Source organism: Leucoraja erinacea, chromosome 9 (genome assembly GCF_028641065.1).
Source record: "Leucoraja erinacea ecotype New England chromosome 9, Leri_hhj_1, whole genome shotgun sequence".
Classification (NCBI taxonomy): Eukaryota; Metazoa; Chordata; class Chondrichthyes; order Rajiformes; family Rajidae; genus Leucoraja; species Leucoraja erinaceus.
In genome coordinates, this window is record NC_073385.1 from 50,007,162 (window position 1) to 50,034,361 (window position 27,200).

Sequence of the window (27,200 nt, forward strand, 5' to 3'; positions counted from 1 at the left end):
GGAAACGCTGGAAACAAGAAGGGCAAGGAACAGACTAGCCATGTTGTACAAGATTCAAAAGGGGATCGTGGGCATAACTGCAGATAGATACATAACATACTCAACAGAAAGGAGAACAAGAAAGAGAAATGATATGCAAATAGAAACCCCATTCGCCAGGACAGATATTTATAAGGACTCATTCTTTGTAAGAACCTTAAGGGAATGGAATAAACTAGACAACAACAGTCAAATCACCTTCACTAGACAGTTTTAAGGGCACTAACAGCACGTTAGTATGCACAACACATCCAAGTTGGCGATATGCAGAGTACTGCCCTGTCGACTACAAATACAGAAGGTTCAGACAGTGCTGAGTCCATCTGCAGCTCCGTCCTTACCTATGCAGCCATGTCGTTCCCATGCCACTAAGGATGCTGGGACAAGAGCCCAGCTCGGACGCGGGGGGGGAAGGGGGGAGAAAACTACATTTCCCAAAGTGCCCGGCGCTCCAACGCAACGTGCAACTTCCGCCGCTCTCGCCTCCCCTGCGCTGAGAAAAACAAATGTGGTTTTCTGGGAAATGTAGTCTGCCCGCGGGAGGTACGGACCGTGACTCGGCCCACTGCAACTACAACTCCCGAACGGCAACGCGTCACGTGCGCGTGCGCAGTCGGGCCGGGGCCTTGGCGGCGGTGGGTGCTGCTGGAGTCACGAGTGGTTTCCGCTGGGTTATCCTGTGTGTTTATCTCCTTTTTCTTCCACGTTCATAAGGGTTGATACAGCCAGCTACCCCGTGGAGTTTTCACTTTCAGTTTTAAGGTCGCCGTGTTTGTTAGGTTTTTTTTTGTGCTGTTTAAACTAAAAGCATGAGCGATAACGATGACATCGAGGTGGAAAGCGACGTAAGTCTGGACGGGCTGCCTCGGCCTTTTACCGCTGTTGGATTGAACGTGTTTGTTTTTATTCCCTCCTGATTATATACATTTATTTTTCCTTTCTCTGTAGTTACGGATTCCCCGCCCCTTCTCTCCGTGGATTTTTTTTTGTGTGAATCTCCAGACTCTAGCCCTATATGATCATTTTGTCACTTGTCTGTTTTTCAGGAAGAACAGCCGAGGTTTCAGACAGCGGTACGTGACGGAGGATTAACATAGACCCCGTGTCGACGCTTTGTTTTTTAATATAAAATTTAAACATCCGAAACCAATAGAGATTCAATTCTTTTTTGAAAACAAAAATCACAATTGTTTAATGATCCGCCCCATCCCCCTTTATCTCTTAAGTACTTGGTTTGATTTTTAATCTTGAGTCTGGTTCGGTTAGAGGAGCCCCCGAGACCGAAACAGGAACTGGCGATGTGTTGAAGGAAGGCCAATGCTATCTTCCACGGAGCCTGTTCCTGGGCGATTATCCAACCACAGGCCTCGAGAGAAATCGGGCTTATTATTCACTTAAAAAACACAAAAGCGATCGTTCTTAGCATCGAAGCGTACCTAAACGAGGCTCCTTAATGTTTAGGGTTAAATTAATCTAGTTGGCTTAGATATTTTAAAACGTATTTAGTATTTTTAACCTATTCATTTTTTTCCTAGTTATGTAATATACAGGATTAAATAGTTTTGCTCACAAGCCTCAACGCCCCTGTGACAATTAGATTACTGGAAATAGCTTGTAATTTTTTTTTTTGTTAGCCATTTTATTTCCTCGAACTCTGTCCACCCTTTCCCGTCCCATCAATATGAAAGGTTTACTCATGGAAAACCTGAGAAAAGTTTTTAAAAAAACATGAAATTCGGCGTGACGCTTTTTTCCCCTTCCTCTTTTACAGTTGTGTAAATGTATTTCATACAGCGTCTCGGATGACCAGCTGCTGAAAAGGATTCTTATTCGTGTTCTTCAAGAAACATTTAAAAAAGATCAATAACAAATGTAAATAGTTAAGTTAGATGTACAAGGTTTTCTTTTGATTGTGGGTGTATAACACAAAATGGACTCTAGGAAGCTTGTATATATAATTCTTGATCTTATTATTGTAGAAAAAGTTTTATTTTGAAAAAGCCTTAACTTGGTATTCAACTCCATACATTACCTGGATATGAAATATCTAAATAATAAATTGGTACAAGAACCTTGGGTGATAATGGAACAACATAGCTCATTTTGTGATTATACAGCATAGTCTATATATTATGTTTGCATTATCAACCACATTGCTTTTACAACGGCTAGTTGCCAAATGGCCTGTTGATTTGTGAGCATTGATAATTGTGTGTGTGTGTATATTCTCAAATTGTAGGCAACTGGGAATGGTTTGATGTAGTAGGCAACGTGTGATCTCTATTGTCACATCTGTAAATTCAGCAGGCTGTTGTGGAGGAGTCTGCAATCTTGTTGCTTGATTTCCTGAAAAGAAAATGCATTGAGATTGAGACTGGTTTTGAAGGAATAATCGGGGGAAAATGTCTGTTCATTGTGTCACCCATAATTGAGTTAAACTTTATCTGTAATTAATCTATATCATATGTCAAGGAAATAGGTAATTTTGACCTGAGGAAAATTAATGGCAATAAGAAATGTAAATGTGCATTTATGGCTGGGAAATGATAGGATTATAGATTACTTTTTAATAATGAATGGTTGGAGACAAGAATTGTGATCTCACTGTGAATGTACACTTCGCAGTTTGGAGTGAAATAAATGTTGTGCTCCAAATAAAACTCATTTGTAATACTGCTGTTCCAAGCAGATTTATCACTTTAAATGGGTTGTAAATTAATTTCAGCTCGTGCTAGCTTTATAATATTTTTATTTTCCTAAATTTCAAAGAATTTCAAACATCACCTTGCGCTTGCTCTGAATTTTGGTGCATTTGATTGCAAAATAAGAGTTTTTTAGAAACATATTTTTTGACACAAATGCATTTAACTTTCTTGTTTAATAGCCTTCTGTTGCACCTAAGTATTTCCTTTGCTAATCAAATGAAACAATTTCAACAATAAATCTACACACTTTTGGCACGTTCAAATTTGGCCCTTAAAGGATTTGGATTGATGCTACTTTCATTCACTGATGCATTTACTTGTAGCAGGCTGAACTGTACTAGCATGTTTGATGAAACCTCACAGTGATTTCTTTAGCAGAGAGTTTTTCCATTACTGCAGCTTTTAAATGCTTATGCATATCGTTTTGGAATATGAGGACCTAATTGACCACCCTCGTTCTTTTTGAAACTTCACCCACTCATGTTCTCCAGAGATGTTCCTTGACCCGCTGAATTATTCCAGCACTTTGTCTTTTTTTTTGTAAACCAACAACTGCAGTTCATTGTTTCTCTTTTTCTTCTCACCCCCTTTCCACCAACTTCCCGCATACCTTCACATATCATTTATTGGTTTTGTTGATTCCCTAAGAGCCAAATACCTGATGTTTTGAATATACTTATTAACTGTCAGCCCTCTGGGACAGTGATTTCCAAAGAGTTACTACTTTCTGAGTGAATAAACAACTGCTCATCTCAGATCCATTTGGCTGACAGTTCGAAATGAATCTCCATGCTGGAAATCTGAAATAAGGACAGAAATTGCTCGAATCACACTTAGATCGAGAAGTATCTGGATATAGAGCCAGATGAAGGAACTCGATTTTGATAACCTGAGTGAGTTCTCTTGCAACTTGCTGCAGCCAACATTTCCTGTTATTGGGGCTGGCTACTTATTCTGAGACCTGCCTGGTTCTCAACACTAGTTTAGATTTGTTTAGCTTAGTTACTTTATTGTAATTGCCACCCGGCTTCAATGAAATTCCTTGTTCAAGTGAAGTTCAGAGTAAACAGTATACTGTAATGATAAATACAGTAACAAACAAGGAATGCAAAACATCAGAATAGCATGAAGACCGTGCAGTCTTAAGTAGTGCTAACTAGAGGTCAATAAGAGAATAATCAAATGAGGTAATTCAATAAATAAGAGTAAGTGTATGTGACAGCACCGCCACAAAAGTGATGATTTGTTCGGGTGTTTGGTAGTAGCGGTGAAGAAGCTGTTCTTAAGTTTGGACACCTGATTTTTGTATCTTTTGTAGCACCTGTATCTTTTCCCTGAATATAGAAGAGAGGAAGGAGAACAGCTAGGTCAGCAACAATCACTACCTATATTTTCCAGCATTCCTAGTGCAATGCAACATAAAGATGGAAATGATGAGCCTGTGATGGACTGGGCTGTGTTCACTATATTCTCTGCAGGTTCGGTCAGTCAAAAACAGACCAGTTGCCATACTAAGTTGAGGCATCCTGTGAGAATATTTTCTATTGCGCATCTGTAGAAGTTCAAGGAAATCATTGTGGGCATGCTGAATCTACTCGGATGTCTAAGAAAGTAAATACACTTTCTTAATCAATGTGAAGGGACCAGGTTAGGTCGCTGGTGATTATGAATACCTAGGAACTTGAAGCTGGGCCATTTCTGCAGTTCCTCCGTTGATAAATACAGGGTTGTTTTAACACCTACTCTCCCCATTGGGTCAACAACCAACTCTTTTGTCTTACTGATGTATCAAGCTTGCACAGCGACACAATATGCCCAAACTCTTCCTTGTATTCTGTCTCATCTGTGTTGATTCCCAGACAACAACAGTGGTATGCTCGGCGATCTTAAAAGATCGAGTAGGCACTGATTGATCTTGGCCTCACATTCATGGGTCTAAGGGAAGTTGAGTAATGGGCTTAGCATGCAACCCTGAAGAACCCAGTGTAGAAGATGAGGGTGGAGGAAACATAATGATCAATTTTAACCGACTGAGGTCTGCCTCAATCAAATAATAAGATTCCAGCATTCACACCATGAATCCTAAAAAAAACATGTTATGGTTCTTAAAAATACTTATGCTTGCACTCCTTTTCTTCAATCTTCTAGTTATGAGTTTAATACTCTTTCTGAGGGTTTTCACCAGGAGCTGTGTTTTATCCTCCTTACCAATGATGTGAAAGTAATTTAAAAAATACCCCAAAGTGCCGGAAAAACTTAGGGAGTCGGGGAGTACCTCTAGAGAATATAGATAGGCGATGTTTGGGTTGGAACCCTTCGTGACTGATTATAGTGGGAGAGGAGGGAGAAAGTTTGAAAGAGAGGTGGAGGCAGGGCAAACATTGCCTATCCTGATCCTCCAGAGCATGACCTGCTAAGTTACTCACAAAGTTTTTTTTTTTTTTTTAAACCATCATCTGCAGATTCTTGCATCTACTCTCCTGTGAACATGGTAGATTATGGTAGAATAATTGGCCATTGTGAATTGCCTTTTTGTGCACAGGTGTGTTTAAATTCTGGAGGGAGATGATGGAAATTTGGGGAGAATAAGATTGTGTATAAGCATTATGCTTAATGGTCATTGTGGAATTGGTGGCCAGAAGGACCAATTTCCATGAAAACCCTTGCAAGCAAAGATTCTTATTTATTATGATTGCACTACTTCAAAGTAGAATATGTTGTTACATCTGGATGCCAGAACTCAGGACTCCAGATTTGGCTTCACCAGAGTTATTGTTTTCTACATTTAATTAGGTCTTCCAAAATATCATATGGCCGAGACTGTTAAAATAGTGTGCTACAATGTCAGTAGAAATGCAAAATAAATGAAAAGTTGTTTTTCCCTTTTGAGGAGAGTGTTATTGACCCATTGTGGTTGAATTCACAGGTTTTACAGTAAAAATTACTTATACTGGTATAATTATTGTCATTCCCTTTTCTTAAGGTTAAGAATAGGTGCTGATAGCTAATTTTTTAAAAATCTCTTCTCGTTTAGCTAGAATTAAAAAAATGTGTTTGAGTTATTTGAGTGTTAAATGTCATTTGAGTGGTATGAATAAATATAAACAAACTTTGCTTGGTACCACCATTAATTTCTCGGGTGCTGGAATTACATTGTGAAAAGATTGGATAATTGTGTATTACAGTAACATATACAAAATATAACTAGAAATGGACGGCATGATGGCACAGCGGTAGAGTTGATGCATACAGTGCCACAAACCCGGGTTCAATCCTGGCTATGGGAGCTGTGTGCACAGAGTTCAGACATTATCCCTGTGACCTGTGGGTTTTCTCCGGGTGCTCCGGTTTCCTCCCATACTCCAAAGGCGCACAGATTTGTAGGTTAATTGGCTTGGTACAATTGTAAATTGTCCCTGGTGTGTCGGATGGTGTTCGTGCGGGAATCATTGGTCGGCATGGACTCGGTGCCTGTTCCCTCACTGAAGGGCCTGTTTCCTCACTGTATCTCTCTAAACACTAAATATTATTCTCTAGCTGTTCTTTTTATTTATCTTGATCACAGTCTTTGGTGATGGCTAGAAGTTAATTACCATTGTCGAATGTGGCCTGTCAAGTTTCTTTAATTAAAATCTGGTTACGCTAAACTAAAAAAAAAAAATCAATTTAAAAAAATGTATTCTTGTGCATAATCCTGGTATGGCCAGGATTTGCTGCCCAGTTCTTAATTACTCTTGAATAGACAATTAATTTGCCTCCTCAAACCATTGTGACCCATATGATCAAGGCTGTTATGAAGGAGAGTTTTACATCATTGTAATCTTTTAGTAATAAAGGATACCAGTGTATTGCCGGGTTAGGGCCATGTTTGACTGGGAGTTGCTAGTTACACCATTTGATCTTTAAAGTGCTTGAGACAGTCCAGTCAATCTTGAAGTTGGCACACCCTACAGTCACAATATACCAATGGTTGAGAGTGAATACTAGCAATGATAGATAGGATGCCTTTGAGCTGACTATTTTGACCACGATAATGTTGAACTATTGGTATAGCAAGTAAACTTCCAGGCAAGTACAGTTATTTCCTCATGCTCATGACTTGCTTTGAAGATGGTGGCTGAGGTTTGCGAGATGTGATGGTGAGTCTCTTGCCACATATTACCCAATCTTTCTACTGCTCTTAAAGTTACAGCGTTTATGTGGCTGCTGCAGTTAAATTTCCAATCATAATTGACACAGAGAATGTTGTTCTTAAGATTTGGCAATTGTAATGTTAAATATCAGATGGAAGTAGTCAGATTGTCTAGTCGGAAATGGTCACATGTAGCTCATGCAACTATCTTTTAAAACTTGTGCTTCATTTCTGTCTTGAAATGAATGTTGTTTGGTGGAATGCTGAATATTGTGCTGGTTTTACTGCATGGGGGTAAGGCATGTATTAGCTAAAGATTTGTAAACTGAATTCAGAGATCTGCAGTCATCTGTGTTCATGGTGATGTTGCATCTTGACAATGGCCTGGGATGTTATTTTGATAAACTTTTGCAACAGTCCTATAATTATGATACGACTTCCACTGCTACAGCAATCTTTCTCCAATTACTCCTTTCACGGGAGAGATTTCTCCCTGATTTCCAATGATTTACGTTTTATAAAGGCCCCTTCATAATTCACAGGGCCAAATGCCTCTGGCTGTGGCTCTAGAATTTAGCGATCTCTAAGACTGGTGAGCAGGCTGTTTATGTGCAGCTTCATAGTAATTTTACTCCAACCCCTGCCATCACAAGATGGACCGTGCACAAATTGGGGCAGGACTTGGGATGTTAGAGTTTGGCCTGCCTTTTGTCAGCTGAGTGTACATATTTCACATGTTGCCATTGCTTCAGTTTACCAGGCAGCTTGGATTTTGAAATTCAGATACGCACAGTAATCTGATTATGGAGAAATTAGGATATACAACTTTTTTTTCACTCTTTTGGGTGAAGAGAAAGGGAATAAACATTAAGTTCTAACAATGGAGTTTGCACCGTTGAACTAGAACTCAATTTAAATCTTTTTTTTGTATATGGCTACTGCAATGCTAAATCCTCAACTATCTTTTAAACTTTGGACTTTATTTCAATCTTGAAAACAGGATGTAGAGAAACAAAGAACTACAGATTATTGGTTACACAAAAAAGCTGGAGAAACTCAGCGGGTGCAGCAGCATCTATGGAGCGAAGGAAATAGGCAACGTTTCGGGCCGAAACCCTTCTTCAGACATGATGGTTTATACCAAAGATAGACGCAAAGTGCTGGAATAACTCAGCGGGCCAGGCATCATCTCTGGAGAAAAAGGATAGGTGACGTTTCGGGTTGGGACCCTTCTTCAGAATGCAGTCTGAAGAAGGATTCCAATCCAAAATGTCACTTATCGTTTTTCTCCTGCGATGCTGCCTGATCTGTTGAGTTCACTGCTTAGTGTCTATCTTTGAAAACAGGATAAACTGGTTTATAGTCTGTACTGAGAATTTTTTGAATTGTTGGTAAATAATAAAACAAATTGATACTTTCAAGGGAAAAAATACATTGGTCTCCCAACCATAAGGTTTTGAAGGTTTGTTGAGGGAGGGTAGAAACCTAATTTCCAAAATAAGTGCATTCTGTAAGGACTTGCAACCTTGGATTCAATAATGTCACTGTCAAATAATGCCAATCTGTCCAAAGTGACTTGGAATGTGGCCCATTCTAACTATTGTCAAAGCATACTGAAATCCATTGAACTTTTATTTACCAGTCTATGAAAATCAAATCATGAATGTTGTTGACCTGAATAATATTGCAATAGTAAAAGACGTCTTGAGATTGATTACATTAAAGTGTACTTCAAATAATGGTAATTGTCTTTCAGGCAGACAAACGAGCACACCACAATGCATTGGAACGTAAACGCAGAGATCATATCAAAGACAGCTTTCACAGTTTACGTGACTCCGTACCATCACTCCAGGGCGAAAAGGTTGGTGTTCTTAAGTTCTGCTGCATTTTTTTACTACTTTGTGTTTCTGTTAAGAAAATTTAATTTGGGTGGAAGAAAGTAAAATGTTCAGAAATACTTAACATAGTGTGCTTGTGTTGTAATATGGTGATGAACATGAGTTTAGAGGTTTTTTTTCTTATTTCCATTCCTTTGCATTGCCTTTTGTGAGCACTATCAATAAATAAATATTGGGCTTGGGAAGCGTTGTGGTGGTGTGGTGATCTGTGAAAATGGTACCGGGGCTAAGAAGGATTAAATCATGGACTAGGTTTACCCCATACAGTTCGGGTTGGTTGGGGGGGAGTTCCCCCCGCCATGTAATCCCGTGCTACCTGCTCCATGGCCGACTAGTCGGTGACTAAACTGTCTCCCCCACCTGGTATGCCAGGTGAGGAGGGGGCTGTGGACCCCCAGCAGGACCAAAAACAAGACCTGTCAAAGGGTGGGTAAACTCCTAGCGAGCCAACGGCCATCCACACTTAAGTCGTACATAGCATTGTAAGGCACCGTGCCCGTTGATGTTTTCAACGATGATGATGATTCGATAGGATATATTTGTCCACTGTCAAAAACAGAAGATTAGAGAGAGATACAAATATAGCTGTGGAAGATTATCAGAACATTTGTACAGATTGAAAATATTTATTAATCCAAAACAAGGATGTATTACCTTGTAAATGATTTGGACGAGGGGATTGAAGGCTTTGTGGCCATGTTTGCAGATGATACGAAAATAGATGGAAGGGCAGATTAATGTTGAGAAAGTCTGCAGAAGGACTTGGACAGGTTGGGAGAGTGAGCAGAGAAGTGGCAGATGGAATATAGTGTAGAGGAATCATGCATTTTGGTAGTTGGAATAAAGGCATAAACTATTTTCAAAATGGGGAGAGAATCCAGAAATTGGAGGTGAAAAAGGACTTGGAAGTGCTGGTGCAGGATTCCCAAAAAGTTAATCTGCAAGTCGAATCGGTGGTAAATAAAGCAAACTCAATGCTCGTATTTATTTCAAGAGGGCTTTTATACAAAACAGGGATGTAATGCTGAGGCTCCATAAGGCGCTGGTAAGGCCGCATTTGGAATATTGTGAGCAATTTTGGTCACTATATCTGAGGAAGGATGTGCTGGCCCTGGAGAAATCTAGAGGATGGTTTAAAAGAATAATCCCAGGAATGAGCAGGTTAACCTATGATGAGCATTTGTCGGCACTGGGCCTGTCTCACTGGAGTTTAGAAGAATGAGGGAGGAACTCATTGAAACATACAGAATAGTGAAATGGATGGAGTGGATGTGGAGAGGATGTCTTCACTAGTGGTAGTCTAGGACTAGAGGTCTTTAAACCAATTATCTCAAATCCATGACGGTTAATGTCAGAAATAGATGAAGCATGAAATTTGTGGTATGGCCACTGAAATGCAGATGTATTTTCTAAGCCAGGGACCTATGAATGTGAATGCTGAGATTTTTCTGTTTGGCTCATTATCTCAGCATTTATTTTGCCCCTTTGCCCAATCAACATATCAACATCCAATCAACATCACCTTGTCCATCTAGACAGAATTTCATCAATCGGTACTGTTGCGAGCTTTGTTGTCATCAGCACATTTGTTAATTATGATGCCTGCATTTGTCAAAATTACTTTAATATATAATGAGATGCAAAGAGACCATTAATAAGTCCCACAAAAACCCCCGAGTCACTCAAATTCCAATTATCTGTAACCATGTCCACCTCGTGTACAATCTGTTGCTTTTCTTCATATTGTTCAGACCTTCACCCTCCTAAACAATCTGTGGCATTGAACTCCATCAAATACACTGTCACATTTCATGCACATCAAATGAGATGGGTAAGTGGAGTCAATGGACAGTCAGCCAGCAAATTTTACCTGTTATCAGATTTGATTGACTGACCAATTGTTGATTTTTATTACATTTTGTTTCTTGTTAACATAAGAACTCAAGGAGACAAAACAAGTGTGCATTCGATTTGCCTTGCCATTTCAAAAAAAAAATGGCTGATCCTTTAACTCTGTCACTTTCCTGCATAGACTTTCTATTCCTTGATTTCCTTAATTGCAAAATCTCCATCTGTTTTCTATATAGTGACTGATAAGCCCCCATATCGTTCTTGGTAAAGAATTCTGAAAATTCCCAACCCCCAAAATAATTTCATCTCATCTGTCCTGAATAGCCCTGCTTCTATGAGATTCTCTCTTAATCTTGCATGGCTTGGCATCTTTCCTTGTGTGACAAACCTACCATCTTGTGAACTTTTGCTGTACACCCTCTAGCATGTTTACATCCATCATTAAGTAGGAAGATCAGACCCGCACATACAGTATTCCAGATATAGTCTAACTGGAGCATTAAATAATTGGTGCAACTTATCTCCACTCTGGTATATGTCTTGTAATGTATTCTTGTACTTTAACACATGGAAATGAACCACTAAATGCACGTATGTTAATTATATAGGATGACATTAATAAGCAAACCTGCTTTTATTATTTTAATTATGTCAATTCACTAAACATTGAGTGCAGGGTATGGTAAAGAACCAACCTGTTATAAAGGGCTTTAACTGTTATGGAAATATGGCAGGCTGATGGCATAAAGATACGAATCAGCCATGAAACATTCTTGAGCTTGGAACTTGTACCAAAATGCAGGTTTTTGTTGTTAAAAGCAGCCTAAAAGACAGATAGTATCAAAAATACGACAAGAATGAAATAGTTATCAAAGTTTTTATATATCTTTCTCTTGGAAATCAGTGTAATTTACAGTCACAATTACAACACAAAAACTGGTGGTCTTGCAGACAGTGAAGATGGCTATCGGGTATTGGAGGTTTTCTAGGACATTATGTTACAGCTGTACAAGATATTGGTGAAACCACACATGGAGTAATGTGAACTGGGGGAGCTGCACGCCATGGTCAACAAGCACCAGACGGCTTACCCCGAGGCATTAGCCATAGCCGGGGACTTCAACAAAGCCAACCTTATCGCTCCCTAACTTCTACCAACATGTCTCCTGCAGCACCAGAGGATCAAACACCCTCGACCATTGCTGCACGACCATCAAAGACGCCTATCGCTCTATCCCTCGCCCTCACTTTGGAGCGGAGGAACAACTCCAGGACTGTTTGGAGTCTGTAGACTGGGCAATGTTCAGCGACTCGGCAATGGCCCTGAACGAATACGCCACAATTGTTACATACTTCATAAAGAAATGCGTGGAGGACTGCATCCCAACAAAAACCTTCCGAGTGTTTTTTAACCAGATGCCTTGGATGAACCATGAGATCCGTACTCTTCTGAAGTCCAGATCCCGGGCATTCAGGTCTGGAGATAACGAGGTCCACAAGAAGTCCAGATAAGTCTTGGTACGGCCATCAAAAAGGCCAGAAGGGACTTCTGCTCCAAGCTGGAGGATGATACGGATGTTCGGCAACTGGCGGGCTTGAATGCCATAACCTCGAAATAAGGCGAAATCAGGAGACAGCTCAATTGTCAGTGAAGCATCACTCACTGAGGAACTCAATGCATTTTATGCACGCTTTGATAGGGAGAACACTGATGTGCCTTCCCGAGACCCCATTCGCCGTGACGGTATTTCAGTCACAGAGGCTGACGTCAGAAGATCCTTCAGGGGGGTGAACCCTTGGAAAGCGCCTGGACCTGATGGCATACCCAGTCGTGTTCTAAAAACATGTGCGGACCAACTGGCTGGAGTTTTTACGGACATTTTCAACCTCTCACTTCTGAGGTCTGAGGTTCCCACCTGCTTTAAAAGCGCATCAATAATCAATAAGGGCCCAAGAAGAGCAAGGTGACGTGCCTCAATGACTATCGACCAGTGGCACTAACGTCTGTGGTGATGAAGTGCATTGAGAGGTTGATTATGGCGCATATCAACTCCTACCTCGACAAGAACCTCGACCCACTGCAGTTCGCTTACTGCCATAACAGATAAACATTGGATGCGATTTCACTGATTCTCCACTCCGTACTGGACCACTTAGACAACAAAAACTCGTATGTCAGGCTGTTATTCATTGACTACACGGCACGCTGATTATCCCCACCAAGCTGATTACCAAGCTCTCAGATCTGGGTCTCTGCGCATTCCTCTGCAATTGGATCCTTGCCTTCCTCATCCACAGACCACAGTCTGTCCGTATTGGTGGAAATGTCATCCTCGATAACAGTCAGCACGGGAGCACCTCAAGGCTGCGTGCTCAGCCCTCTACTCACTCTATATTCATGACTGCGTAGCCGGACATAGTGCGAAGTCCATCGTCAAGTTCACTGCCGACACCACTGTTGTCGGACGAATCACTGATGGGGACGAGTCGGAGTATAGAAGTGAGATTGACCGATTGTCCAAATGGTGCCAACACAATAACCTGGCTCTCAACACCAGCAAAACCAAGGAACCGATTGTGGACTTTGGAAGGGGTAGGATAGGGACCCACAATCCCATTTACATCAACTTGGAAGGGTCAAGAACTTCAATTTGTTGGGCGTGCACATTTCCGACGATCTTTCCTGGTCCCAGCACACTGATGCAATTATAAAGAAAGCACATCAGCGCCTCTACTTCCTGAGAAGACTACGGAGAGTCGGTATGTCAAAGAGGACTCTCTCAAACTTCTATAGGTGCACAGTAGAGAGCATGCTGACTGGGTGCATCATTTCGGCAACCTGAGCGTCCAGGAGCGGAAAAGGATGTAGAGAGTTGTAACCACTGCCCAGTCCATCATCGGCTCTGACCCCCCCACCATCCAAGGGATCTATCGCAGTTGCTGCCTCAAAAAGCCAACATCATCAACGACCCACACCATCCTGGCCATGCACTCATCTCTCCGCTACCTTCATCCAGGTTCAGGAACAGATTCTTCCCCACAGCCATCAGGCTATTAAACTCGCCAACAAACAGACTCTGAACTGTAACAGCCTATTGCATTTTATCTGCTTATTTATGTGTATATTGAACTGAAGTGTTCTGTATTTTTGCTTACAATATTCTGATGTGCTGCAACAAGCAAGAATTTAATTGTCCTATCTGGGACACATGACAATAAATTCTCTTGACTTGACGAATACTTTTGGTCATCTTGTTATTGGAAAGATTTCATTAAGCTTGAAATAGTGCAAAGAAGATTTGTGAGGGTGGTGCCAGATATCAAGGACTTGAGCTATAGGGAGAGGTTGGACAGGCTAGAACTTTATTTCATGGAGCGCAGGAGACTGAGGGGTGAACTTGTGGAGGCGTATAAAATCATGAAACAAAGAAAGTAAATGCACATGGTGCACATGCATGTAAATTGTGGGGTAAAAAAGGGTAAAAGTTTAAGATGAGAGGAAAAAGATTTAATAGCGACCTGAGGGGCAACTTTTTCCACACAGATGGCAGTGGGCATATAGAACGAGTTGGCAGATGAAGTAGCTGAGGCAGGTACAATTAGAACGCAATATATTTGGACAGGTACATGGATAAAAATGATTTGGAGGGATATGGGCCAAATGTGAGCGAATGGTACTAGCTTAGATGGGGCATCTTGATTGAAATGAGTGATTGGACCGAAGGGCCTGTTTCCATGCTATGTACTTCTAACCTCTGGTTAACTATTGGTGATGTATTGTAAACATTGAAAAATTAGAAAATCAGGGCCCTTGATCTGAAACAGTAACTCTATCTCTTTTCGTGGATGCTTGCAGACTTGCTGAGAGTTTCCAGCATATCCTGTGTTTGAATTAACTTTTTAATAATCAGTATTAGAGTTGCATGGCCTTTCTGCAGGCAGCAACCGTTGATAGTTATGGGGTCAAGCCTGCATAACCATCAGGTAGAATGCTAACCCAGAAAGCATACCAATTATAGAAAATGAAACCAGGTCAAATAAACTCCTCAGTGGCAATATTCTTGTTGTACAAAAGTGACAGTGGAGTGAAACATTTTGTAGTTTTTTTTTCTCTTTTTTTTTTTTTGAAAGGGATTAGAAGTCAATTGTTCAGATTTATTGCGGAGGGTACATAGTGAGAAATTGAGAGAGATGTGATTTATTATAATAGCCCAGATTTCCTTTCAAACCTTTTGCTTTAGCAGATTGCAACGTGAACTGCTTGTGATTTGCATGCAACACAGAGAGGTCGTCTTATTGAAACACACTAAGTTTTGACAAATTAACAGACTCGATGCAAAACAGGTGTTTCACCCGACTGGGGGTGGGATCTTGAACCAGGAGTTGGTCTCTGTTTACAAGATGTTTAGAACTGAGCAGGGGAGAAATCTCTGCAATTTTCCCAAAAGAATCGAGACTGAATAATAGATTTCTTGACAAGGCATTGAGGGGTATGTGAAGATAGTGGAATGATGGTATTGAGAGGATTGGCCATGACCACAGGCTCAGGATCATATGAACGATAGCTGCAATTATTTTTCTACGTTCTGTAAATTGCACGGGCTTTACTTTAGTTTATTATTGTCACACGTTCTTAAGGTATAGTGAAAAGCTTTTGTTTGCGTGTGATTCAGTCAAAGAAAGGACTACGTGAATACAATCAAGCCATCCACAGTGCACAGATAAAGGGTACAACATTCAGCACAAGGTATAAGCCGATTTAAAGATAGTTCAAGTGTCTTCAATGAGGTAGATGGGGGGGGGGGGGGGGGGGGGGGGGTCAGGACTGCACTACAAGCTGATGAGAGAACCGTTCATTTGCCTGATAACAGCTAGGAAAAAACTGTTCCTGAATCTGGAGGTATGTACATTCAAACGTCTGTACCTCTTGGGGAGGGGAGAAGGGGGAGTGACCGGGTTGAGCCTGGTCCCTCATTATGCTGGTGGTCTTGCCAAGGCAGCATGAAGTGTAGATGGAGTCAATGGAAGGGAGCCTGGTTTGTGCAATGATCTGGGCTTTGTCCATAACCCACGCCACCAGACTTGCTGACTGTCAAAGATCGAATGTCTGTGGATGTCTGACAACTGTAACGATTAAAACAAAGTGCCGGAGATGTTCAGTGGATTAGGCAGCATCTGTGACAGAAATAATAATAATTTCCATAAATTAATTCTGTGAGTAATTTCCAGTAGCTGTAGGTTTTTATTTTGCTTTTGAATTGTTTAAAATAATTTAAATGCAATTAACTCAAGTGAAATAAATTGTAAATGGTATGCAGGCTAAAAGAATTTATGTTCAAATGAACTGGTTTGCTGGAGTTTTAACGTGATCTAAACCATTGCAGGGTCATTATAAGGCAATCTTGAACTTCCACAAAATATGCATATAATTATCTGCAGTTCCATTCAGGGCTGCCAGTTTCTGTAAAAAAAAAAGATGATTGGTTAAATGCAAACATTTGTTTAATCTATACAGGTAATAGATCAAGTGGGGCCCGTTGGGCCCCGTTCCCCAATGTCATCCATAGCCCCCAACTGCGCAGGCGCTGCTGACAGGTTCCCGTTGTGACGTCATACAGAAGCACAGGCCTGGCTACAGCCCTGAGACTCGGCCCACGCCAGGCCTCTTCACCTTCCTTCTTCTTTCCCCTCTCCTTCCCTCCCCACTCCCTCCCTCACCTCTCACTCCCTCTCCTTTCCGCTACCCTCAGTCAATCAATCCCTCCATAAACACTCTCCCGACCCCCCGCTCCCCCACTCCTCACCTCCCCCCCCGCCCACAATGAAAATCTCAATGTTTTTTTAATGAAATCTCCCCGCTATCCCACCCCCAATGAAAAAAGCGTTCTCTTTTTAAATGGAATTCTCAATGAAAATTGCGTTTTTTCCCAAAACGATGTTAGCTGTTCATGAAAACGGAATAATTTGATTAAAAGTTTTTTTAAATTGCGATTTTAAAAAAAAAATGTAAATGAGATTCGGGATCCCATTGTGACGTTGAACGCGGCAGACAGGCAATGCAAGTGGAGAAGTGGTTTGATAATGATTTTTAAATGTAAATAACTTGCATAATATAAAATCAATGCACACCAAACTTGTTTAATTTACATCACAGGACAATGGTGAGTAAGGTGGGCCAAAAATCGTATCGCTATCGTGTACTGTTTTTGCACAAACAAATATAGGTCCAAACAAGATGAGAGTTTTAGTAACAATAATAATATATACGGCTCGTATGGTCCTTAAGACCTGGAATTTGAAACTTAAGTCCTTGGATTTCTCATAGGTCCTTGAAAATTCACATGATAAAAGTTTTAATTCATGCAGAGTAATGTGGCGTTTTTTCATCGTTTATAATGCGTGTTTTTATTAAAAGTCGGGAAACATTGTTAGATATGTTTGCTAACAATGTTCCCTGTAGGGGGGAGGAGCACTAGGACTCAGCCTCGTGTTGGTCGGGCAGGCTGCGCCGCGGTCCAGAGGTAGAGCTCCGGGTCTGCAGGCGGGCGGAGTGAGTACCTTGTACTTGTACCTTCCAAAGAGTCCACCAGGGACAATGCTGGATGTTGGACAATTTTTACATTTATCAAGCCAATTAACCGGTGGGTGGGTGTGAATGTGAAGGCCCACAGCTGCGGGAGAGTCAGGGCGAGTTGGTGCTGGGCCGCCACCTCTGTAGAAATACATGATTACTGCCTTTTTATTTACTTGCTTGATAATTATTTATCCTGATAATTAGTGAGTGCAACCGTACAATATTTTGTCATATTAATAAATTAATTATATGTTTTATTGTACTAGTTATACACTGGGATGTAGTGATAGGCTATAAACTTGTTTCACCCACTTGGGAGACTAGCTTGCCCCCCCTCAGCCAAAACCTGAAATGATTTGACAGCTCCGGCACTTCCAAAATTAGCTCTGCAACACTGCTCACAGCACCCCATGTATCATGCAATAATGAAGAGTAACATCTAAGCTTCATGTAGGTGGCTCCAATAAATAGGGCGTGTGGCTTCAACTGTCTGGAGTTTTCTAGGGAAAGTCTGTGTAGCTAGAGAGGACCACATGGCTAGAGTCACCATGATCACCCAGTCCAACAGCATGCGCTGATCTGCCAGTGAAAAGAGTATTCAGCTGTTCAGAAATTAGTTTATTGGCCAAGTATGTACACATACAAGGAATTTGTCTTGAACCGCGCCTCATCCGCAGCCACGATCGATCCCCCTGTCCACGGCGCCTGGTCGTCGTCCGCCACTCGAGTGTCCTGGGGGGGGCTGGGGCGGCCGGAGATGTCCGGACTTACGCCCAGCCAGCGTGGAGAAGCGCCAACCACAACTCACTTCCGTTGAGGACATTGGGGACTCTGTCCTTGTTACGAGTAGGGAGGCTTTTTTGTCTACCTTCGATTTTTCCACCATCTGCAGTTCTTTCTTGGTTTCACTGATGTGCAGTAATCCTTGTCTTTTTGGGTACAGGGACAATAGTGGAAACTTTGAAGCAGGCAGAGACAGTACAGGTTTGCAGGGACTGGTTGAAAAGCAAAGTTATCCATTATCATGGTTTCAGATTGAACAACTAAGATGATAAAATGGACAAAGTGCTCTATTGAAGTACGAATATAGATTAGTTAACCATCTTGTGTGTAATTATTATGTGGTTTCGTGTCATTCTGTGCAATGTGGACTAATGGATTGACTGATCACCTTCTCGGATTTCCCTGAAAATCAGTGCCTGTATATCAGAGAACACAAGTAACACAACAGAAAACAAGGTCTCAACTCCAAATTCCAATGGGCATTTGGCAATAATTCGAGCTATATCAATGGTTCATAACTTTGAAGCAACTTTGAGTTGAAAGTTGATTTTTCTGCTGGGTTCTTTGTCCCAGAGGTGTGCAAAACATGATTTTCAATCAAATCTGAGATGGTGACCAGCCAATCTTCGTTCTTTTATTTGGTAATTAATCAAATCGTCCAATGCCAAGCAATTTATACGCGTCTTTGATAAACCATCAATGTCCTTGAAAATGGGATTTTTGGACCTTGAAAGTATAGCTGTTCCAAGTGCACGAACCCTGTATAGATAGATAGACAGACAGACAGACAGACAGACAGACGGCCGTCTTTTTTATTGTCCAAATTATTTTGATTAAAATGAGAATTATTATTGGCTTCAGATTTCAACTATTTGCTGCTTGCATTTAGTGCAATGGTTGTGTAGGTGGGAACTGCAGATGCTGGTCTGGAGCTGAAACATCCCTATTCATTTTCTCCAGCGATCTGCCTAGCCCACAGAGATTTATGTCTATCTTAAATGCAATGATTGGGTAGCTAATGTTTTGGATACTCATAGTTTTGATCCAAATTTGATTTCCAACCATAAAAATGAATATACAGTGAAGTGTAGTTTGCTCTAAGAATTTGTTAGCACATGTTGGTTCATAATTTATGAACACTCTTGAACAGGGAAAAGCTTGACTATTGATTTCCCATTTGTGCAATTGTTCTTGCATCACTCTGCATGTCAGTTGCATTGTTTTGCTTATTCCTAACTGACGTAATGGTCTAACAGACGTAATGGTTCATGAAATCTAATTACAAAAGCACCAGAAGTAAAGTAGGGGAAGTATTTTATTTCAGTTACCGTGGCAAGTTGTTTCTAGTTTGGCACTAACGATACAGATAGTACTGAATGTGGATGCACCACAATACATTTTGTAGGTAGGAAAACAGTCTTGACCTGTGACCTTTTGTAAAGGGGACCAACTTTTATTAATTCTGGGATGTGGACCACACGGTTAATGTGTCATTTAACATTAATGCCAAATTTAACTTCAATCGCCTCATTGAGTCACAGTTGTCTCTTGGCCAGATTGGAAAGGATACCAGATTTTGAGTCTCCAGGATATTAGTGAACCAGATAGTTTGATTGCAGCAGTGTCGTGCTCTCCTTTGCTGCAAATTCCAGATTGGTTTAATTGAATTTAAATATCTTGGCTATCATGTTGAGATAGGAATTTGTGGCTCAGAACTCTGGCAACAAGTCCAGTAGTTTAATCTTTGCTGGTCCATTTTATATTTGTATTTAAAACCCCTGATTGTGTGGGCAGCATGTGCATCATTGCCAAACATAGAAACATAGAAATTAGGTGCAGGAGTAGGCCATTCGGCCCTTCGAGCCTGCACCGCCATTCAATATGATCATGGCTGATCATCCAACTCAGTATCCCGTACCTGCCTTCTCTCCATACCCTCTGATCCCCTTAGCCACATCTAACTCCCTCTTAAATATAGCCTATGAACTGGCCTCGACTACCCTCTGCGGCAGAGAGTTCCAGAGATTCACCACTCTTTGTGTGAAAAAAGTTCTCATCTCGGTTTTAAAGGATTTCCCCCTTATCCTTAAGCTGTGACCCCTTGTCCTGGACTTCCCCAACATCGGGAGCAATCTTCCTGCATCTAGCCTGTCCAACAAGAATTGACAATTCTGCATGGCATAGTGCTAAATGTACTCTAACTTTGGATAGCCTAAGAACTAAAGTAAATTTGTGAATGGATACATTGAGGTAAAATTTGTGAGTGTTAGTTTCATAGAATAGTGACATTCTAAAAATTACATATGGTTGAGAAAGAAATTGAACAACATTGCGATTATATGAGAAAGCAAACTCGAGTTGGATGATAAGCTGTAATTTTAATGAATAGTAGAGCAGGTTTGAGACACTATTCTGCATATTATTTATTTATTTACAATTTTATATCAGTTTTCCATATTTTAGCTGCACATAACTAAGTAAAACTTAAAGTGTTTCATTTTAAATTCCTTGTGCTTTTTTGTTTACCGTTTATGCCTTTATCATTGGAGGGCTTGGCATACTTTTTGATATAACCATGCAGCTATTATGTGAGCATTACAAACTACAGCTATCTCTTATACCACAATTGTGGGAACTTTGTGTACCTCCATTAATAAAATGATTTTTTATATATTTGTGACCAAAACAGAGTTAACAAATTTGGTTTGGTAATTGTGTTGTCTTTAACTTTCCCATGGCCTTTTGCCTTCTTGATGAAATGAAGATTTGTATTAGAAAGTTGGTACCACATAACAGACTTTAATTTGCACTTTACAAAAAATTTGTTTATATAGGCATCCCGTGCCCAAATCTTAGATAAAGCCACAGAGTACATTCAGTATATGAGGCGGAAAAACCACACACATCAACAGGACATCGACGACCTGAAGCGACAGAATACTCTGCTCGAGCAGCAAGGTAAGGGTATGTCAAATTGAGAGTTTTTATTTTGAGCGAAGTGGAATTTTATGAAACAATCCGATTTCTCAGAATGGGAATTTTGTTTAAAATCTTGTTTTGCCGACCTTTGTTTATTTTGTAATGGATTAAGTCATCTGCATACACAAGTTCGTTAAAATTGCAGTTAATACAAAAGTGTCCCATATCAAACACACAACATTTTAAAAGTTAAAAATGAATAGTTTTTTCACATTGTCAGTAAAAGACATGACTAATTTAGTTTCTCATTGCTATTATTGCTATGAGAATGCAGGTTGACTTGGACAGGTTGGGTGAGTGGGCAGTTGCAGTTTAATGTGGATAAATGTGAGGTTATCTACTTTGGTAGCAAAAACAGGAAGGCAGATTAATATCTAAATGGTGTCAAGTTGGGAAAAGGGGAAGTACAATGGGATCTGAGGGTCCTTGTTCATCAGTCAATGAAAGTAAGCATGCAGGTACAGTAGGCAGTGAAGAAAGCAAATGGCATGTTGGCCTTCATAACGAGAGGAGTTGAGTATAGGAGCAAGGAGGTCCTTCTGCAGTTGTATAGGGCCCTAGTGCGACCACACCTGGAGTATTGTGTGCAGTTTTGGTCCCCTAATTTGAGGATGGACATTCTTGCTATTGAGGGAGTGCAGCGTAGGTTTACAAGGTTAATTCCCGGGATGGCGGGATTCATATGCTGAGAGAATGGAGCGGCTGGGCTTGTATACTCTGGAGTTTAGAAGAATGAGAGGGGATCTTATTGAAACATATAAGATTATTAAGGGTTTGGACATGCTAGAGGCAGGAAACACGTTCCTGATGTTGGTTGAGTCCAGAACCAGGGGCCACAGTTTAAGAATAAGGGGTAAGCCATTGAGAACGGAGACGAGGAAACACTTTTTCACACAGAGATGTGAGTCTGGAATTCTCTACCTCAGAGGGCTGCGGAGGCCGGTTCTATGGATATTTTCACGAGAGAGTTGGATAGAACTCTTAAAGATAGCGGTCAGGGGATATGGGGAGAAAGCAGGAACGGGGTACAGATTGGGGATGATCAGCCATAATCACATTGAATGGCAGTGCTGGCTCGAAGGACCGAATAACCTACTCCTGCACCTATTGTCTATCATGAGCAAGGCTTTTGAAGATTTGTTTTAGTAATACTACTTTGCTCAAAGGCAACAAGCGGCGGTGGGTGTATGGAATGAGCTTCCAATGTCGGCAGGGACTATTGCAATGTTTAATAAACAACTGGGCAGGTACGTGAATAGGACAGGTTTGGAGGGATACGAGTCAAATGCAGGCAGGACATGTTGGTTGGTGTGGGCAAGTTGGGCCAAAGGGCATGTTTCAAAGCTGTATGACTCAGGATCCCCAGTAAGGATTTAATCAACTGAGTTAATGAAGAAGAACAAATGTTTGGTTTGAATGCAGTTTGTAGAAAAGTACAGTGCTTGTATTTGAATAATGGATATTCCATAATAGGTTGCCAATGCTCCTTAATTAAAGGAAAGAAAGGGTTTTAAGTGGATGTAAACTGTTTTTTGATGCAAGTGTTACCAGAATGAATGTGCAAATAAACTGAGAAATTGTAGCGTATTGTGTTCAGATTTTTACGTTTGCAGTGATGGTTATGCATGTTGTGGCCCTAACATATTAGCATTGGTTTGGGATTAAAAAAAAAAACTTTCTAATCACTCAGTGTTTGATGTAGAGACTTTGAACTTTCCTTTTGGTTTGCAGCCAAGAATGATTCCTTATCAAATCATGTGATAAGTCTGTATACAATACTCCTGTTTCACTTTTTAACGCTATAACTGAAATAACATTGCATAGCTTAAAAAAACAAAATATTACCCAGCTTAAAGTTTCTTCATGGTGCTCAGTGTGTCATGTGGGCAGAAATCAGATGAAGATGCTGAATGAGGAAACAGGTTTACTGAATTATTTACTTGGTGTTAGAAAATACATTTCTGCGGTATTATTATAATTTTGTGAACAAATTATCACTTGAGTACTAACAAGTAAACTGAAAGTAGTTATAATTATCAAGAATGCAAATTAGCTGCAATCTTGTAGACATTACAATAACACTTGACTGCAGAAATGTATTCAAGTAAAGCAATGCAGACATAAAAAATGCGACTTAATATTCATCTAAAGTCAGAACCCTTTTCCCAAGATGGATAAATCAAATCTGAGAGGCTTGAAAGTGAGAGGGACAATGTTTAAAGGAGATATGCAGAGCAACTTTTTTTAACACACAGGTGGTGAATGCCTGGAACATGCTGCCAGGGTTGGTGGCAGATTCCAAGAATGTGCATTGTGGTAGTTGACTGCAGTCGACTATTTAATTGTGCGGTAACGGGTTTTGTTTACTTTTCTGTTACAGTACGTGCATTGGAAAAGGCACGGGCAGCTGCTCAGCTACAAGCCAACTTTTCATCCTCTGACAGCAGTTTGTACACCAATCCCAAGGGCAGTGCAGTTTCTGCTTTTGACGGGGGTTCTGACTCGACTTCAGAGTCGGAAACTGAAGAACCGCAGACCAGAAAGAAACTGCGAATGGAGGCAAGCTGAGTCTGTTCAGGCAATAAACTGGCTGGTTTTTACTAGGGATTCTTGTGTATAGCTATACTTTTCAGTTTGTCTTCTGTCAGACCCCTTTGTGCTATAAGGATCATAACAAGATGCTGCTAAATGGATAGCTTCTTGTTTCATCAGTAGAAGGAGTCCCTGCTCTTCCTCGAAGTTACAAAATGGCAGCTGTCAAACTATTAAGGACTCCGTCTTCTGCGAAAGGAACTTTGCAGTAGTTCTTAAGACTTATTCACGTGGCATCCAGTGGACAAAAAGATTAGTCTCAATGATATGCTATTGAAAGAATAAGGAAGCAAGGCACATGTTATTTGATGTTGTTAATCTGTACAGTTGTATTTCAAACTATTTGCTGATATGACTAGTTTTTAAATCTTGTTTTGAGAGCTTTTTTCTTTTATTCAATTATGAAACGTTCACTGAAACTTGGCTTTAAAGTCTGACTTTAGTCAAGTTGCATTTCATTTTTTCCCGCTGTGTTTAAGATTAAAGTACTCAAATATTCTGTGCCTTGAATTACTTTTGTGACGCTACAAAAAAAATGATGGAACAGCTTAAGTGCCCCTAAAAGAATGTTTGATGATACTGAAATGGCAACTGTCAGTACATCCAAAAAGGGTATGTTAAGTTTATGTTTTAGCAGGTAATGAAATAATTGTATTTAAGCCTTGGTCTGCATAATACAAAATTACATTGATTTACAAAACTGCTAATTATTGATGTTTGAACAATCAACTGGCTGTCAGGCACCGTTCAGGCTGTGTCAGGGGTGTGTACATTTGTCTGTCTCTGCTTTTCAATTACTGGTCTAAGCTTAAACTAGGTTGTAGTATTACGTAGATTTGTCTCTTTGTTGTTATTTGATTTCATTCCATGGAAATTACAGGTATGTTGTACATACTGCCAAGAAATGTCTTGCAAGTTGAGGCTGACCTTTACTATGAGACTATAAATAAAAACTATTTTATCCTTGTTATTTTGCCTACGTCTTTCCTTTTTAAATAAAACTAAATTAGCAAGTTAGGTACATAAATAAGTGATACTAATCAATGGGTTTCTTAGTAAATTATGAGCACAGCAGCAATTTATTTAATCAGTCAACAGTCTTTAAAATGAAATGTGCAAGTTTTTCTAAGAAATTTAGGTTTATTATTATCACATGTACCAAGGTACAGTGAAAAGCTTTGCTTGCATGCTATCGAAACATATCAGATATACTATACGTGAAACAATTAGTTCAAACTCGAGTACAACAGAGCAATGGGAATGATATATAGAGCTGTACTTAGAAATAGAAGGGAGAATAATTTAGAATAATTGTACCGGATGGTAGCCACACTTCAGTTCCATCTTTATTCACTCGGGTTTATGTAATGCAACTATTCATCTCTGGACATGTTGAAGCTCTCTAGTCAATATGTTTGAAGCAGACATAGAACAGAACAGTGTAGCATGGGAATGGGTCCTTCAGCCTACAATTATGGTGCTAAACATGATGTTAGGTTAAAGTAATCTCCCGTACCTAATCCAATTCCCTCCACTACTTGTCAAAGTTTACTAATTTAAACTGATCCAGAATGTTATGCCAGTTCTGTTTGAATCTTTGCCTGTAAGTATGATGCAGGTTACTAACTTGTTTGGTGGAGTGGCTAGAAACTAATTCAAGGATAAGTAAAGTATGTTTTTGAAAAGAACAAAGTGAAAGGTGTGTGTATCTGTCACTAGGCAACAACAAAATTGCAAATACATTGCAAGGAAGTCTATTCAGATCTGCTGCTTACCGCACAAGGAAATTATTTTGCTAGTTTAATCATGGCCCTGTCTAATTAAACATACTAATAAATTTACATGTATTATTAGCCCATGTCAGCTGGTTGTATCCAACAAATTACTTTCATAATGGAGATTCTATTGTATCCACTGACTTCAGCCCATAATTGTATTACATTGGAAAGTTCCTAATTGATTTTGATAACCTTAGAGTGCTTAATTATTAATCTCTGCATGCACCCGACTGTCTCCTGAAAGTTGGTCTTTTTGCCATAGAGTTTGGGGATAGTGTTAAATTACTAGAGTGGGAATGCATGGTACACATACTCCCACAATGCATTTCAAACCCCAGCAGGAAAGGATTGCTCATAAGACATTGATATTTTTAAATTCCCTTTCTGGTTAAAGAATGAGTATTAGTAAACGTACTGTTCCAGAAAATAGTGCAAAAGCTATAAAAAGAAAGTGATGTCAAGCATACATACCTTCCAGTCGAGGAGGTGCTGAATGTACAATACACGAAGTTAGATAAATCTGGTCCTGTTCAGCTATATCCAAGGACACTGGAAAGTTGAAGAAATAATTGCAGGTGTCTGGCTGAGGTATAGAAATTATTGCTAGATACTTGTGAGGTGCTGAAAGACTGAAAGGGCTGCAAAGAAAAATCTGGAGCGAGAGCAAATTCATAGCAATTGCAACTTCATTGGACTTTGGTAAGGCTGCATTGTCCTATTACAGGACAAATGTGGATAGAGGCTTCGGAGGAGGTGCAGAAGAGGTCTACCAGCACGTTGCCAAGATTAGATAGTATTAGCTGTATATATACATATAGTCAGTGTGGTTTTATGTGAAGGGATTGTCTTTTGTGAAATTGATTATTTAGTAGTAACTATGAAGGATGATGACAAGGCCATAAATGCAGCCTATATGGAATTAAGTATTAAGTAAGGAAGTTGGGACATTATGTTAAGAGTTCTCCAGGATGTTGGCGAGGTGGCAATTGGAGTATTCAGTTTTTTTCACTCTGCTATTGGAAAGATGCCAGTAAGCTGTAAAGAGCGCAAAGATTGAGGATGGTGCCAGGACCCTATTAGTTGCAAGGTATTGCAATTCGGATGATACCAATGCTGAGCAGAAATATTTCCTGTGATGGGAATTTTATATTGATAACTAGACCAAGTGCAGACCCGTTGGGTCTGATTCCCCAACGCAAGATTCCACCACTCACCCCATCCCCCAACGCAATATTGCACCACTCATGCATAGCCCCCAACTGCGCAGCCGCGGCTCATTTCTCCTCATCCCCCAGCATCCCTCTTCCACCTCCTCTTCACCCTCCCTCTTCAATCCCTAGAGGGAGGGGAGCGGAGGGGGGCACCTCCCTCCTCCACACCGCCCCCTCCTATTCCTTTCCCCAGAACCTACCCAGGTCGTAGAGCAGTGCCAGGGCCTGGTTCTCGTACTTGGCCTAGCCCTGGCTGTGGACTCCAGCCGTCAGCTCGGCCGCCGCCTGGGCTCCACTGCAGGCCCAGACTTCATCTCTGGGCTTGTCCTTGGTTCAGGCGGAGGCTTCTCTTTCAGCCCTCACTCCAGCACCACCCTCCCCACCGGGCGCCGACAGCCATGCAAGCGCTGTAGTGTCCTGCCTTGCGAGTGCATTGTGATGTCACTAGGGTTTTTTTTTCTGAAATGGGTGAGATTTTGGGCTGTTTTTAAAACTTTAAACTATTAAAAAGTTTGGAAATATAGGTGGGAATGTGACGGGGAGACATTTCTCGCCTCAATGGAAAGATGTGAGTAGAATGTGTGAGAATGGGAAGGCTGTGGCCTAGCGTTTGTAAGGATATTAGAATCAAGCAGATTGTGCCCAGATGACACTG

The 27,200-nt window shown here is 40.6% G+C and overlaps 1 protein-coding gene across 4 annotated transcripts; it reads left to right on the plus strand.

Moving 5' to 3' along the window:
- Positions 1-675: 675 nt before the first annotated feature.
- max (myc associated factor X) lies at positions 676-24,524 on the plus strand. 4 transcript variants are annotated; one of them, XM_055640773.1, is made up of 5 exons: positions 676-884; positions 8,633-8,740; positions 17,089-17,178; positions 20,820-20,949; positions 23,345-24,524. In XM_055640773.1, the coding sequence occupies exons 1-5, from the start codon at positions 849-851 to the stop codon at positions 23,530-23,532; spliced, it is 552 nt and encodes a 183-aa protein (XP_055496748.1). In that variant the 5' UTR covers positions 676-848; the 3' UTR covers positions 23,533-24,524. The 4 variants fall into 4 exon arrangements, with proteins under 4 accessions (XP_055496748.1, XP_055496749.1, XP_055496750.1 ...); XM_055640774.1 differs by having other exon boundaries at positions 688-884; positions 20,820-20,943; XM_055640775.1 differs by lacking the exon at positions 17,089-17,178 and having other exon boundaries at positions 689-884.
- Positions 24,525-27,200: the final 2,676 nt, after the last annotated feature.